General features: G+C 43.2%; 1 protein-coding gene across 2 annotated transcripts; it reads left to right on the forward strand.

Annotated features, from left to right (window-relative positions):
• Window positions 1-3630: 3630 nt before the first annotated feature.
• On the forward strand, window positions 3631-13471 carry MRPL45 (mitochondrial ribosomal protein L45). 2 transcript variants are annotated; one of them, XM_080825782.1, is made up of 9 exons: window positions 3738-3843; window positions 4717-4894; window positions 5817-5934; window positions 8592-8690; window positions 10424-10472; window positions 11580-11729; window positions 12181-12354; window positions 12546-12811; window positions 13236-13471. In XM_080825782.1, the coding sequence occupies exons 1-8, from the start codon at window positions 3778-3780 to the stop codon at window positions 12630-12632; spliced, it is 921 nt and encodes a 306-aa protein (XP_080681908.1). In that variant the 5' UTR covers window positions 3738-3777; the 3' UTR covers window positions 12633-12811; window positions 13236-13471. The 2 variants fall into 2 exon arrangements, with proteins under 2 accessions (XP_080681907.1, XP_080681908.1); XM_080825781.1 differs by lacking the exon at window positions 13236-13471 and having other exon boundaries at window positions 3631-3843; window positions 12546-13027.
• Window positions 13472-14160: the final 689 nt, after the last annotated feature.

Consider the following 14160-nt stretch of genomic DNA (forward strand, 5'->3'; position numbering starts at 1 on the left):
TTTTTTTTTTTAATCTTTTTTTTTTTAAGATTTTTTATTTATTTATTTGACAGACAGGGATCACAAGAAGGCAGAGAGACAGGCAGAGACAGAGAGAGGAGGATGCAGGCTCCCTGCTGAGCAGAGAGCCCGATGCGGGGCTCGATCCCAGGACCCTGGGATCATGACCTGAGCCGAAGGCAGAGGCCCCAACCCACTGAGCCACCCAGGCGCCCCCCTCACTATAGTGTTCTTAAGTACGATGTGAAAGCTATAGATGGTTAACTCTTGGAGTGACAGAGAAGCTTTGCTAACATCGTTAGCTAAAGATCAATTAGGAGCGTTTCTTAGTAAGTCAGAATTCTTGGTTTCCTCTGTCTCTTTATCTTGAACAACTCATTTATTTTGCTTTTCATGCTTTCACTCAAGAGAGGGAAATACAATATAAACACATGGCAAGCCTATTACTTGCTTCAATCCAAGTATCACATTGTTTACTGTAATCAATAAATATTATAATCAGAATCTTCCAGTTCTCCAGAAGGATTTTCTTGGTTCAAATCAACTGTGCTTCTCCTAGAATGTAGGTCACCAGGCACAATTTCAGAAGTTCCAATCTGATGTCATCTGCCACTGGAAGGATAAAAAACCCCGCAAGTACATGTCCCACTGCTCAAGGGATAGCCCATTCTCTTTGGCTCCATTGAGAAATTTCAAAAGGAAAACCAGGGATTCCAGGAATCCCCTATATTTGGAGAAACAGGAAATCAACTTTGCCTTCTGGGATTCTACTCATCCATCTATTGAATAAATATCTGAGTGTCTACTATGTGCAAGACTTTTTCTTTTTGCAAGGCTGAGCTCCCAATCACTTTACTCCTTACTCTAATTGCTCTTATTTTGCCTTTTCAGAAATGCGAACTACTAGGGTTGTAGTATTCAAAAAATACCCTTTCAGTGTTTGGTGTTAAGACAGCTCCAATTTTCCAGGGAGTTAATGAGATAGGAAGATAATATGAATTTTCCAAATGAGCAGCTTTTTTAAAAAAACCACTTACAATTCAGCTCAGAATGAAATTAATTGATATCAACTCCCCTTATTATTTCATCCAGGGTGATATAGAACAAGTTTGTATTCCCTGAGAAACTGATTACAGGGGCCCCTGGCTGGCTCAGTCAGTAGAGCATGTGACTCTTGATCTCGGGGTTGTAAGTTTGAGTCTCACATTGGGTGTAGACATTACTTTAAAAAAAAAAAAAAGTTATTTATTTATTTATTTATTTATTTGAGAGAAAGAGCGTGCGCAGAAGCACAGGGAGCAGCAGGCAGAGGGAGGGGGAGAAGCAGGTTCCCTGCTGAGCAGAGAGGGGCTCCATCCCAAGATTCTGGGATCGTGACCTGAACTTAAGACAGATTCTTAACTGACAGACGCTTAACTACATCAGGCGCCCCAGGTGTAGACATTACTTAAAAGTAAAATCTTCCAGGGGCACCTGGGTGGCTCAGTGGGTTAAGCCTCTGCCTTCGGCTCAGGTCATGATCTCAGGGTCCTGGGATCAAGCATCTCAGGGTCCTGGGATCAAGCCCCGCATCGGTTGCTCTGCTCAGCGGGGAGCCTGCTTCCCCCCGCCTCTCTGCCTACTTGTGATCTCTGTCAAATAAATAAATAAGGGGCACCTGGGTGGCTCAGTGGGTTAAAGCCTCTGCCTTCGGCTCAGGTCATGATCCCAGGGTCCTGGGATCAAGCCCCATATCAGGCTCTCTGCTCAGCAGGGAGCCTGCTTCTCCCTCTCTCTGCCTGCTACTCTGCCTACTTGTGATTTCTCTGTCAAATAAATAAATAAAAATCTTTAAAAAAATAAATAAATAAATAAGTAAATAAATAAAATCTAAAAAAAAAAAAAAAGTAAAATCTTCCAAAAAAGAAAGAAAGAAAATGGAAAAAAAAAAAAAAAACCAACAACAAAGAAAAGTAAAATCTTTTAAAAAAAAAAAAGGAAAGAAAAAAAACTGATCAGAGGGCAGACAGAAGTGATCTGGGATGTACTGGCTACCATGTAAAGCCAATATAATACTCAATGATGGGGGAGATAATCTCGGATAGACTATCTCAGTGTTCTGTATTAATAACCATTCATTATGGAATGGAGTTTCCTCACTTTGGTAGGGAGACCAGTTTAAAAAAAATATTGCATTTTATTTTCTGAGGCATAGAGTCTTAAAAAATAATGACCTCTCATTTAAATGCTTAGTAATATACATTCTTTCATACCTACATCTAGCACCTAACTTCACGTCCCTATTAATGTGTCATGCTATAGGTTCAGGGCTGTGGCTAGAATTGTGGGGACATTCTTACCCTTGAATAATTTACAGTATAATTGACAAACTTAGATTTAAAGCAATATAAGCAATCCTGAGACCCAAAAGTAATCTCTCTTCTTTGATATCTGTAGCATTTTATCTGGACTTTCGTAACCGTTCCATTCCAGCCTGTAAACTCTTGCATATGCATACCACAAGTTCTTAGCTCATTGCAAAATGCCGTAGGTAAGTGCTCAATAAACACTAATTGGCAGAATAAGATAAGAACTTACAGGTAAGTGTGGAAGGTGTTTGGCATTCAGCAGTGATTACAGCACTGGATTTTCCAGGATGATCCCAACATCATAAATCCTTTAACAACCACACGTGAAGCAGTACATCATAGTAATTACGGCATCGTTTCCGGATTCAGTCAGCTTCGATTTGAATCCCAGTTCTGACAGTTATTAGCCGTGTGACCGTAAATAAATTACACACTTAATTTCTCTGTGACCCAACCTCATAACCAACAGTTTAACTCTTGTTTGTGGTGAGGAGTGATTGAGTTAACATACGCAAAATGCTTAGAAAATTGGTTGGCACCTGGTAAACATTTCTAAGTATAAGCTATTATTTGCGATGATTAAAACTCTTTCCCAAAAGGACAAACAAGAAATGTTTTTGTCAGTCCACGTGTCTTTTGCTTCAGAAACACAGTAGGTATTATGTTTGTCCAATAAACATAGTAGGCATTATTCTCTTTAATTCGACGGAATTTTCTTCTCACAGTTCAGATCAGGGAAAGGAGCGCTGTTTAAGGTTACATAGCGTACTGAAGTCAGATCCAGATCCAGAAACTAGTCATTTTCGTCCTGTGATCAAAGTAGGCACTGAAGAGGGGCGCCTGGGTGGCTCAGTGGGTTAAAGCCTCTGCCTTCGGCTCGGGTCATGGTCCCAGGGTCCTGGGATTGAGCCCCGCATGGGGCTCTCTGCTCAGCAGAGAGCCTGCTTCCTCCTCTGTCTCTCTGCCTACTTGTGATCTCTGTCTGTCCAATAAATAAAAAAAAAAATAAAAAATAAAAAGTAGGCACTGAAGAAAAACACTTATCTCCAAAGGGCAATACCTCTTCATCCTTAGGGGAATGCAAGCAAGGTGCAGCAACATCCCTATCTTAACAGGAATGCTGCAATCCCTTGCGGCCATAAGGCCTCGAGCGCAGGCGCAGCTCGCGCTCCAGCGCGCTCTGGTGCGTGACAGCCGTGCACTCCGCCCCACCCACAACGCCTTTAAGTGCGCACGCGCACAGTCCGTTCTCTGGCCACACGCGCTCCCCCCTGACGCGCACGTGCGCGTTCGCGCCGCTCATACTTCAGCGGAGGGCGCGCGCCCTGGAAAATTCCACACCCGGAGAAGCTCCACCCCTATGCGCCCTCTCCTGTGCCCTCGGCTCTTAACGCTTAGTCCCCATCCCAGCGGCCTTTGCGGGAACAAAATGGCAGCCCCCATGCCGCGGGGGTTGTTTTGTTTATCCAAAGCTTTAGGATGGTGGTCTCGTCAGGTGGGTCGGGACCGGGTGGTAGGATTCTAGGGGCTGGGACCAGAGCATAGAGGGGAATACTCGTTTTGCAGTTGTCCTTGGTGGGCTTGGACAATACAAATCACACGCAGTTACGGAAGAGTTTGAAGTAGAAGGGACCCAGCTACTAAACTAAGTGGCGGCGTGGGGAGACCCCCGTAAAGACCCCGAGGACGAGCACATTCTCGGGATCAAGTTTCTCCAGTTTGCTCTGGGTCTGTCTAGCGGGGAGGTATTAAAGGGAAAAGAAGTGATGGTTTAGAAGCTGGGCTCGCTTCCCCTTGGTTCTTATGCACAAATTGAACAGTTGAAAGGAGGGAGTCTCATATTGTCGCTGTACCTGACTGAGCAAAACTCTGGGTCAGAGAGAAGAGAGATCTGGGCTTTAAAAATATTATTGATCTTTTGGGAGCTAGAATGGCAGAATGAAGTTTATATTTGGGCTCCCAATAGAATGAGCAGGATGTAATCCAAGTAAATATAAGGGAGATGCCAAGCAGAGGACTTTTCTTACCTCTCTTTTCAGCGTTGGATTTATGTTTAAGTTCCCCACGGGACTGAAGGTTCTTTGAAAGCAGAAGCCTTGTTTTAATCAGCTCTGCATCCCTGGGACTTTGCATAGTTGTGTACAATGGAACGGACCAGAGGAAAGCCTTTAGTAGATGTTGAGTGGTGTTAGTAAAGGTTGCTTACCGGCTTCTAGTTAAGACACCCATAAGTGTTTCCCCCATCATATGTGGCTTTATAATTGTTCCTAAGTCATTCTTTGGATGTGCCCTTCCTATCTGCTTAGAGTTTGTTCAAGATAGATTTCTTTCCAGGTCACCTTTATCCTAACCTTTTCCTGTCTTACAGCCAGTCCTGGTGACGCAGTCCACAGTTGTAGTTCCAGTGAGAACTAAGAAACGTTTCACACCTCCTCCTTATAAACCCAAATTCAAATCAGAAAAGGAGTTTATGGAATTTGCCCGGAAAGCAGGTCTGGTCATTCCTCCAGAACGTTTGGAGCGTCCCCTACATCTGGCCTGTACAGGTGAGGCATGTTATTTCTTTTGTTTTGTTTTGTTTTGTTTTTTTTTAAGATTTTATTTATTTATTTGACAGACAGAGATCACAAGTAGGCAGAGAGAGAGGAGGAAGCAGGCTCCTTGCTGAGCAGAGAGCCCGATGCGGGGCTGGATCCCAGGACCCTGGGATCATGACCTGAGCCAAAGGCAGAGGCCTTAACCCACTGAGCCACTCAGGCGCCCCTGTATACCATATTTTAAATGTATTTATTTATCTGAGAGAGAAAGAGCATGCACATGCATGAGTGGGAGGAGGGGCTTAAGGAAAGAATCTCAAGCAGACTCCCCACTGAGCTCGGAGCCCTATAGCCCAGTTGTGGCTGGATCCTACAACCCTGAGATCATGATCTGAGCTAGATTTAAAACTCAGATGCTTAACTGACTGAGCCACTCAGGCACCTCTCATGAGGTCATCTTTGATCTTGTTTACACACCTGTTCTTAGAAGGCAAGGGTAAAATTTCTCCATTTTGTACAAGAAGAACCTGAGGCTCTGAGAGAAGACTTAAATAACCTTATTCTGCTTTCTGTAATGTAACAGAGCTCCCTTTGCATGGAAGTTTACTTTATTAGTCTACTTTATAGCCATGGTACCTCTTAATTTTATATGACCTCAAAATGACTTTTTTTTTTTTTTTTTTTTAAGATTTTGTTCATTTATTTGACACAGAGAGAGAGATCACAAGTAGACAGGGAGGCAGGCAGAGAGAGAGGGGGAAGCAGGCTCCCCGCTGGGCAGAGAGTCCGATGCGGGGCTCGATCCCAGGACCCTGAGATCATGACCCGAGCCGAAGGCAGAGGCTTAACCCACTGAGCCACCCAGGCGCCCCTCAAAATGACTTTTTTCGTCAATCTATCAATGCCTCCTTGTTTTCTTCTTTCATTACAGCTGGTATCTTTGACACCTATGTTCCTCCAGAAGGTGATGCTCGCTTGTCATCCCTTGCAAAGGAAGGACTGGCGCAGAGAAGTGAGCGATTGAAGAAGAAGGTGGCATCACAATTGTCGTAGGTGTCTGGAACAACCGGGAATCGGTATTAGGACACAAATTTCTTGTTGCTGCTTTATTCCAGCGAGGCCATCTTAGGTGAATTGGGTTGGACATAACTCCTTTGATAACTTGACTGTATATTTTTCTCTGTAATAGAATTTAGTTAATGTAGAAGAATATGGGCTTTTTGATTCTTAGCCTCTCAGCCTTCATTGGTCTTTTTGTCACATCAGTTGAGGGGGGTGACTTAGAAGTTCATAGAACACTTTTTTGATCACATATTTTAAAATTTAAAATAATAAGAAAAGCATATTTTTATGGGGAGTACCTTAGAGTTTGAAGTACAGAGAGTAAAAAGCTAAAAAGGGTCAAAAAGACAGACCTGTTTTACGGAACTAACTAGGTCTTAACTAAGGAGCAGAAGCCAAAACCTTCTTAGTTTTTCTTTTAGTTGCAAGGATGGAAACATTTAGTATTTGTCACTCAAAGGTTCTTTGGGATCATTTATAGATTTTGTGCAAAAGCATATTGAGTCTTTATTAATTTTTCATGTAGCCATAATTTATTTCTCTAAATACAGATCTTATCATATCATCTTTCCATTAAACCTCTTCTGTGGCTCTCTCTTACCTGGAGAATAAATCCAGACTTCAGTGGTATTCACAGCTTTTTGTAAATCTGGCTCTTATCTTCTGTTCCACTGTCATCTTCTTATCACACTTTTCTCATCCTAAACTTCAGCATTTCCACACTAATTGCCAGTTCCTTGATGGTATTGTGCTATGACTCTGTGTCTTTGTACATTCTTCCTTTGCCTTGAAAATGTCTTCTTCCTCCTCCTTTACTTGATAACTCTCATTTATCAAGAACCAGTTGAGCATCGTGTATGCTTTTAAGCCTTCCCTGACTCTTTCTGGAGCTGCCTTTACTGTAATTGTAACTGTGCACTCACACCTACTATTTCTGATAACTGTACTGTGATGATTTCCTCTCACATATTTCTCTCTAGGACTGTGAGCTCTTTGGTGGTAGGGTCCATGATGATGATGAACAAAGCACATGTGGTTTTATCATGGAGTTTTCATTTAGGGGAGGAAGACAGCCTTTAAATACTGATTGCACACAATTAAATAATTACAGGTATAGTAAGTATGAGTGCTATGGGATCACATGACAGGGAAAGATAACTTGCTCTGGGAGATCAGGGAAAGCATCCCTGAGGAAATGACATTTAAAGCTGTGACCTACCTGTACCCCTGGGGCTAATAATACATTATATGTTAATAAAAAATAAAAAATTAAAAAAAATTTAAAAGCAAATCACCTAAAAGCAAAAAGCAAAAAAAAAAAAAAAAAAAAAAAGCTGGGACCTAAAGGATTTGTCGCAGTTAGCTAGGTGTGGTGAGGAATAGCATTCTAGGAAGAAAATAGCACAGGCAAGGCTCAGAGGCGGAAAAAGTACGAGGGGGTGTCAGATTTTGACAAATGCTTTTTCTTTGTCTACTGAGATGATCATGTGATATTTTTCCTTTATTCTATTGATACATTGTATTTCATTAGTGGATTTTTGAATGTTAAGCCAACCTTGCATTCCTGGGATAAATTTCAGTTGGTCACAGTATTTCGCGTCCTCCAGTATATCTAACACTTTGATTAGATCAGAATTCCTTGTTTACATTATTATAACTATGAAAATACTGTTGACAGCGGAGTCATGCAGGACATTGTCATGACTTTTCCTGCATAATATGTTTTTTTCCAGGAGTTAAGTGTAGTCTTTTTTTTTTCCCCCCTCATTTGCTTAAGGAATATCTGGTCGTATAAATTTCTTCTCAGTGCATTGAAAGCATCAAGTATTTTATTAATTTCATCTTCAAGAAGAAATCCCTCCTGGACCTTTCTTACTTTTTTCTATCTGGACTGATTGCTCTTCAGGCCCATTGTACATTTTGGGATCTACTTCTCTCATCCTTCTGATAAGTCCTTTTGTCTCGCCCTGATGTTGTTTTCCCTGTTTCCTGGATTTTACATCTGTCTTTCACAGTTTATTCTGTTATTCTGGTGGAGCACATTCCTCAGCAGCTTCCTGAGAAAGGGCGCTTAGTAGACACATGAGATCATTCATGTCTAAGAAACAGTCTTTTACTCTCCCACTTCATTTATAATTTGCCCAGGTGTACATTTCTGAGCTAAAAAGGATTTCCTCAGTTAACGGCACTGCTCCGTTGTTTTTCTAACTTCTGATGTTTCTAGGTAGAAGCCTGCTGTCATTCTCATTCTTGAGCTTTTGCGTAAAACCTGTGTTTTCTTTCTTAGTGCTTATAAGATGTTTTCTTTAATGCCAGAATTCTGAAATTGCACTATGAGAAGCCTTGGTCTTTCTATAGAATGATTGATGTAAGTGTGAATTAGAAGGTTGACTTTACAGGACTTGGCACATTCAGAAAACAATTGTTGAATAAGTAGACAGACATTAATGACAGTTAACGTAAGCTGTGAGTTATGGATAGTGTATAAAGTCTTTAGAAATGATTCTTGGGGTGCCAGCCTGGCCTAGTTGGTAGAGCATGCAACTCTTGATCTTGGGGTCATGAGCTCAAGCCTCACGTTGGGCATGGAGCTTACTTAAAAGGCAGAAAAAGAAAGAAATGATTCTCGTACTTAATTTTACAGAGTCCGGAAGATAAGACAATATGATCCGAATTTTAAAATAAAGGACTTCCCTGAAAAAGCTAAGGATATTTTTATTGAAGCTCACCTTTGTCTGAACAAGTAAGTGAATTCTGTGTTATACCTGTTATGTTTTCAGCAGCTGTTATTCTAGGTACAGATTTTTTTCCCTTTGGTTAAGAGTTCTAGAGTGATCTAGATAAGTCTCAGTGTGTGTTTGAGCCAGCCAGGAGGCCCTAGGTTCAGTTTTTAATGTTAATTTCATATCTTAGGAATTCTTTCATCATACAGGTGTCATAACTTCTGTGTCCAAATCTGAGTATAACGTGGGCTTAGGACTTTACTTTTTTTAGTACCCCCAACTCAGCCCTTGACGGAGAGAAGCTTTATCTCTCTACTATTTTTGTAGTCTTCCTTTGTTGCAGGTGCAGGACTCTCATTTCCAACACCCTGCTCTTTGAGGGTTCAAGGATTTAGGAAGAGTCTGTTCCCAGCCATCGGATCCTATTTCTAGATCCCTTTAACCATCCCATATGCTTTCATGATGTCAGGTGGTGGTCTTTCCATTGTGGTTTTAGCTCTCCTTCCTTTTAGCACCTAGGAGATTTACCTTTCATGTGAACTAGAGCATTTTAAAATGTGTGTGTATCTGTGTATATTACATTCCATCCAGCATTTCTAGATGTTTATAGTGGGAATAGTTGTACATGCACTCAGTCCGTTATGTTGCCAGAAATGGGTATCTTCCATTTATTTTTCAGTGCAAGTCTATTATAAATGCTAAGTGAACTCCTAGACAAGGGAGTTTATTTCTACTGAAGATGTCTAGGCCAGCATAGTGAGGAGGAAGAGTTCATTGAGGGGTGCCAGGCCTGGTGGTGGTTGTAGCTGTCATCCCCACTCAGGTTAGTCTGGTCTAGTCTAGTCTAGAGCTACAGTGGGGGAATTGACTTGGGGGAAATGACCTTTCCTGTTAGGAGTAGAGGTGCAAGGGAAGCACGTGAACAGAACTAATCCCTTACCCACTCTGGGATTAGGGACAAGATTATTTGAAGGAACAAAGATTCAAACTTCCCAGGAGGTATTAAACTGTGGGGAAGAGTCATGAATGTATATCTGAAAGATAGTAATTCATGCCTGACCTCAGGTTTATTTGAAACCCCTCAGCTAGGAACCTTCTAAAATCCTATAGATCCAGGAGCTGGGGTTTGCTGTCTGTTTTCTTGCTATTACTGGATAGAATCAGCATGACTAGGTCACTCTGGTAGCAGCAAGGATTGGGGGAGGTGCGGGTGGGGTGGAAGGAAAGGACCAGAAAAGACAGCTGCTTGTCTTTTGGCTGGGTTCACAGACAGTGTAAGATGTGGGGCGCCCAGCTGGCTCAGTCAGTGGAACGTGTGACTCTTAATCTCAGGGTTGTGAGTTTGAACCCCATGTTGGGGGTAGAGATTATTTAAAAAAAAAAAAAAGTCGAAGGTGCGAGGCCAATCCAGTTGGTATTGGTGATGTGTCTGAGGTAAGAGGAGATGAGCTTTTTGTTTTTTTGTGATGGATTTGTGAGGGTCTCTTCCCCTTCCTAAGGATGTGTGGTAATTTCTGAGAAATTTGTTTCTGCTCTTGAGATTCAAACATAACTTCATTCTGCAATTAGATTTCAGGGTCTTTTAACCATGTTCATCTTTGTTTGCTCGGGACTTAGCATATTACCTGCCTTATTGTAAGCATGCAGAAAATGTTTGTAAAAAGACTTGTTGTCCATATTGAGGGCCATTTTTAGCTTTCAGAAGGGGTGTCATAAAGCAGGAGCCAGTGATGTATATCTTTCTCTTTTTTAGCTCAGACCATGACCGGCTTCATACCTTGGTAACTGAAAACTGTTTTCCGGTAGGTCCTCAACCTCCTTAGAACTGTGGGATTCCTGAATGGGCAGATTCTAGACATCACCTCTGGTTTAAAAAGGATCAGTTTCACAAGTACAGGAAGTTAAAGGCAAAAGCTGAAGTTCCATTGTTTTGGGGTGAATGGTACTGACTTGGCACGGACTTTGGTAAGGCCTCCGCGGACAAGGAAGGAGGAAGTCCCACAGCAAGCAGTACTGAAACCTCAGGCTGTGGGGGCTGGGGTCATGGTGTGGGCCATATTAGACAGCCCTCTGTGTGCCTAAAGTATAATAAAGGATTTAGCGAGCATTCACAAAGCTTACATAGTGTGTTAACTGGGTGCTAGGTACTATGTGGTTCAAGAATAAGAATATTAGGGATGCCTGGGTGGCTCAGTTGGTTAAGTGTCTGCCTTCGGCTCAGGTCATGATCCCAGGGTTGTGGGATTGAGCCTTGAATTGGGCTCCTGAGCAGGGAGCTTGCTTCTCCCTCTCCCTCTGCCCACCACTTCCCCTGGTTTTGTGTGCACATGTTCCCTCTCTCTGACAAGTAAGTTAAAAAAAAAAAAAAAAAATCAGCACGAAAAAAAAGAATAAGAACTTCAGTTCCTATCCGTTCAGTCTCATCTCCTTGTGGTCACGTATAATAATCTGGTTCTCACCAGCTAGGCTTTATGTCTCTGTAAAATCTCATTCTTCAGTGCCAGCAGGTGAGGGGGATAAGACAACATATATGCAGTCAACAGATACACGTGCAATAACTAGCAGGTTATGAAAGTGTAAGGGAGGGGCATCCGGCCAGTTCTGTGGGTAGAGCGTGCCACTCTTGATCTCGGGGTTGTAAGTTCAAGCCCCATGTTGGCTGTAGAGATTACTTAAAATCTTTAAAAAAGAACAGAGTATAAGGAGGAGAGGGTAATGGCATATTAGATAAGCTGGCATTTTGGAGTGTGGTTTTCACTGATTTGAAGAAGGTTGCTTAAGAAGGTAGGTGGGTCTTGAGTTGTTAATCTGGGTGAATACAATCATTTTGAGGTGGGCTTAAGGAAGGACGCACCAGCTTCCCTAAAGGAAAGGAAAACCCCAGCTGACCTGTTCTCCTCTGCCCTCAGGACATGGTCTGGGACATAACCTACAAGACCGTCCGCTGGAGCTTCGTAGAATCCTTAGAGCCACCGCAGGTGGTTCAGGTCCGCTGTTCAAATCTGCTGAACCAAGGCAACATATACGGCCAGATCACTGTCCGCCTGCACACCCGGCAGGTAGAGGCGCCAGTCTGCTTTCCTCCTAGCTTTTCTTCACTTTCAGGTTGGGTACCTGCCTCGGGAGTCTTGGGGACAGCTTCCCAAGACTGGGCTCTAAGGAATGGTTCACCGTGGTTCTCCTTGCTCAGTCAGTGTGCCCAGCCCACTGCTAGATGTTAGCTCTGCTAAGACAGGTGTGAGGATACTCTCTCCCACCCATCGTGATCCTCCCTCCCCCACCTCCCCAGCCCTAGTCAAAAACCCTCTAGTAAAGTGTCTGTAGTTGATGACTTAATTATTCTAGATTTAGAATTCTGAAATACTTTCTCCTACCCATTAGAAGTTTTTGTTATGGTTGTTTTCAGATGGGTTGTGTGGCATTAAAAAAATTAAAAACAAAGAAAAATAAAGACAAAACAAGAAACCAACTCTGAGTACTCACAGGTCAGATTTGCTTTCATCCTTGCAGACTCTGGCCATCTATGACCGGTTTGGCCGCCTGATGTACGGACAGGAAGATGTGCCCAGGGATGTCCTGGAGTATGTTGTGTTTGAAAAGCACCTGGTAAATCCCTATGGGAGCTGGAGAATGCACGGCAAGATCGTTCCCCCATGGGCACCCCCTAAGCAGCCCATCCTTAAGGTAAGGGTGATTTTAGAGAGCTGGGCGGCGCTTATGCCATCTTAAGCCACCCCTGTTGGGCTCCACCTAGTGGAGAGAAGGGGTGATGCAGCACCAGGAAGGGGAGTCCTCCATGGAGGAAGTGAGGGTGAATCTCTTCTGGGTAAGTCATGGGCTTGGATGGTAGGTAACTCAGCTTCCTGCTCTTTCAGACGGTGATGATCCCTGGGCCCCAGCTGAAACCCTGGGAAGACTATGAAGAGCCACAGGGAGAGGCCCCTCAGCTTCAGCTGTCCTGATTGAAAAAACGACTCTGGGTTGAAACATGGGTAATGAGTTGGCTGGATGCTGTGAAGTCTGGGAGCTGTGAAGTCCATCATCTCTCCATCATGCTGTAGAAAGATCTACCTTTGTCCTTTCCTGTCCTGCTTGGGTGTTCCCAGCCATCTCGGCAGTCATGGCTGATGGCTGGGCCCAGGTGGGTGGCTGGCTGATACATACACAGCCATGAGCCCACTTCTTCTTCCTTTTAAAATTGTATATCTAGCTTCTGAGTCTCAGTGGAAAGTATGTTTTGGATACCTGTTTTTTTCAGTGGCAGAGACCATCAGGAAGCAAACTGGCAGAATTTTCTTTTTAATTACAATGCAGAGATTAGAGTTTGAAATAAAACACTGTCAGGGTGTTAGACAAACTGTGGTGAGTTGTGTACCTGTCCGTGGGCTTAGACTAGAAGTAGACCAGAGGGCAGAAATGGAAGATGGACTGAACTGTGAGTGATGTGGCTTCTAAGAAATCCAGACGTGGGAAAAATAATTAGTGTTCATTGAAGGTTCAAGGTCTTTTCTCACATACTGACTAGATATACATCTAATCAGCATTTGTATTCCATTGTATTCCAGAGAAATCATTTATCCTTCAGCCTTTGAACTGTGTTCCTAATTATCAGCTGCATCCTGGTGTGGTCCCAGGAAGCGTGGGAGGAGGCAGGAGCCATGGAGGAGGTGATACTTCTGGGAAATCCATCTCTAAGACTTTGTTCCCTGATTTCTAGAACCTTTTAGAGATGGTGACTGTTCTTTCCAGCCCCTGCTGGTAAGGCAAATGTACTAGAATACAAGCCTGTTTTGAGCGAAGCAGCCTGGCCCCATCTTATTCCTGAGTTCTAGCTGGGCTATCAGGAGGAGGGTGTGGGACTTCACCTGCTTGCGTATCCTGGGTGGTCCGAGGTATGACAAGGGAAATCACTTTGTACCAGCAGCAGGCTTGGCTGGTACTATTACTTTCATCAATCCAGTGTGGGCTCCCCTTAAAAAACAGGACCTAAATTATCATACTTCCTATTTTCCCAGCCTAGAATTTTCTTTTAATGAGTCTGTCACTTAGGGTCAGGATTAATCTGTTCTGACTTTATCCTGAGAGCAGAGTCCAAAGAAACTAGAATCAGGTCATGAGTAACCTAACTCCAGGTGCCTAGGTGGCTCAAATGGTTAAACGTCTGTCTTTGGCTCAGGTCATGATCCTTGAGCCCTGGGATTGAGTCCCACATCAGGCTCCCTGCTCAGTAGGGAGTCTGCTTCTCCCTCTTTCTGTCATGCTCCCCCTGCTTGAGCTCTCTCACTCTGTCAAATAAATAAATTCTTTAAAAAAAAAAAAAAAAAAGAATAACCTGGGCAGCTTGGTCAGTTGGGCATCCAACTCTTGATTTCAGCTTAGGTCGTTATCTTGGGATCCTGGCATCGAGCCCCAAGTTGGGTTCCACACTCAGTGGGGAGTCTGCTTGGGATTCTATCTCTCCCTCCCACTCTGCTTCTCCCCTCACTCACA

This window comes from Martes martes (genome assembly GCF_963455335.1).
Source record: "Martes martes genome assembly, chromosome: 16".
Classification (NCBI taxonomy): Eukaryota; Metazoa; Chordata; class Mammalia; order Carnivora; family Mustelidae; genus Martes; species Martes martes.

Coding starts and splice junctions, on each gene's coding strand:
- MRPL45 (XM_080825781.1), top strand. CDS start 3,709: ATGCGCCCTCTCCTGTGCCCTCGGCTCTTAACGCTTAGTCCCCATCCC. Junction 5,935..8,591: donor AAGGTGGCATCACAATTGTC/GTAGGTGTCTGG, acceptor TTAATTTTACAG/AGTCCGGAAGATAAGACAAT. Junction 12,355..12,545: donor CTAAGCAGCCCATCCTTAAG/GTAAGGGTGATT, acceptor CTGCTCTTTCAG/ACGGTGATGATCCCTGGGCC.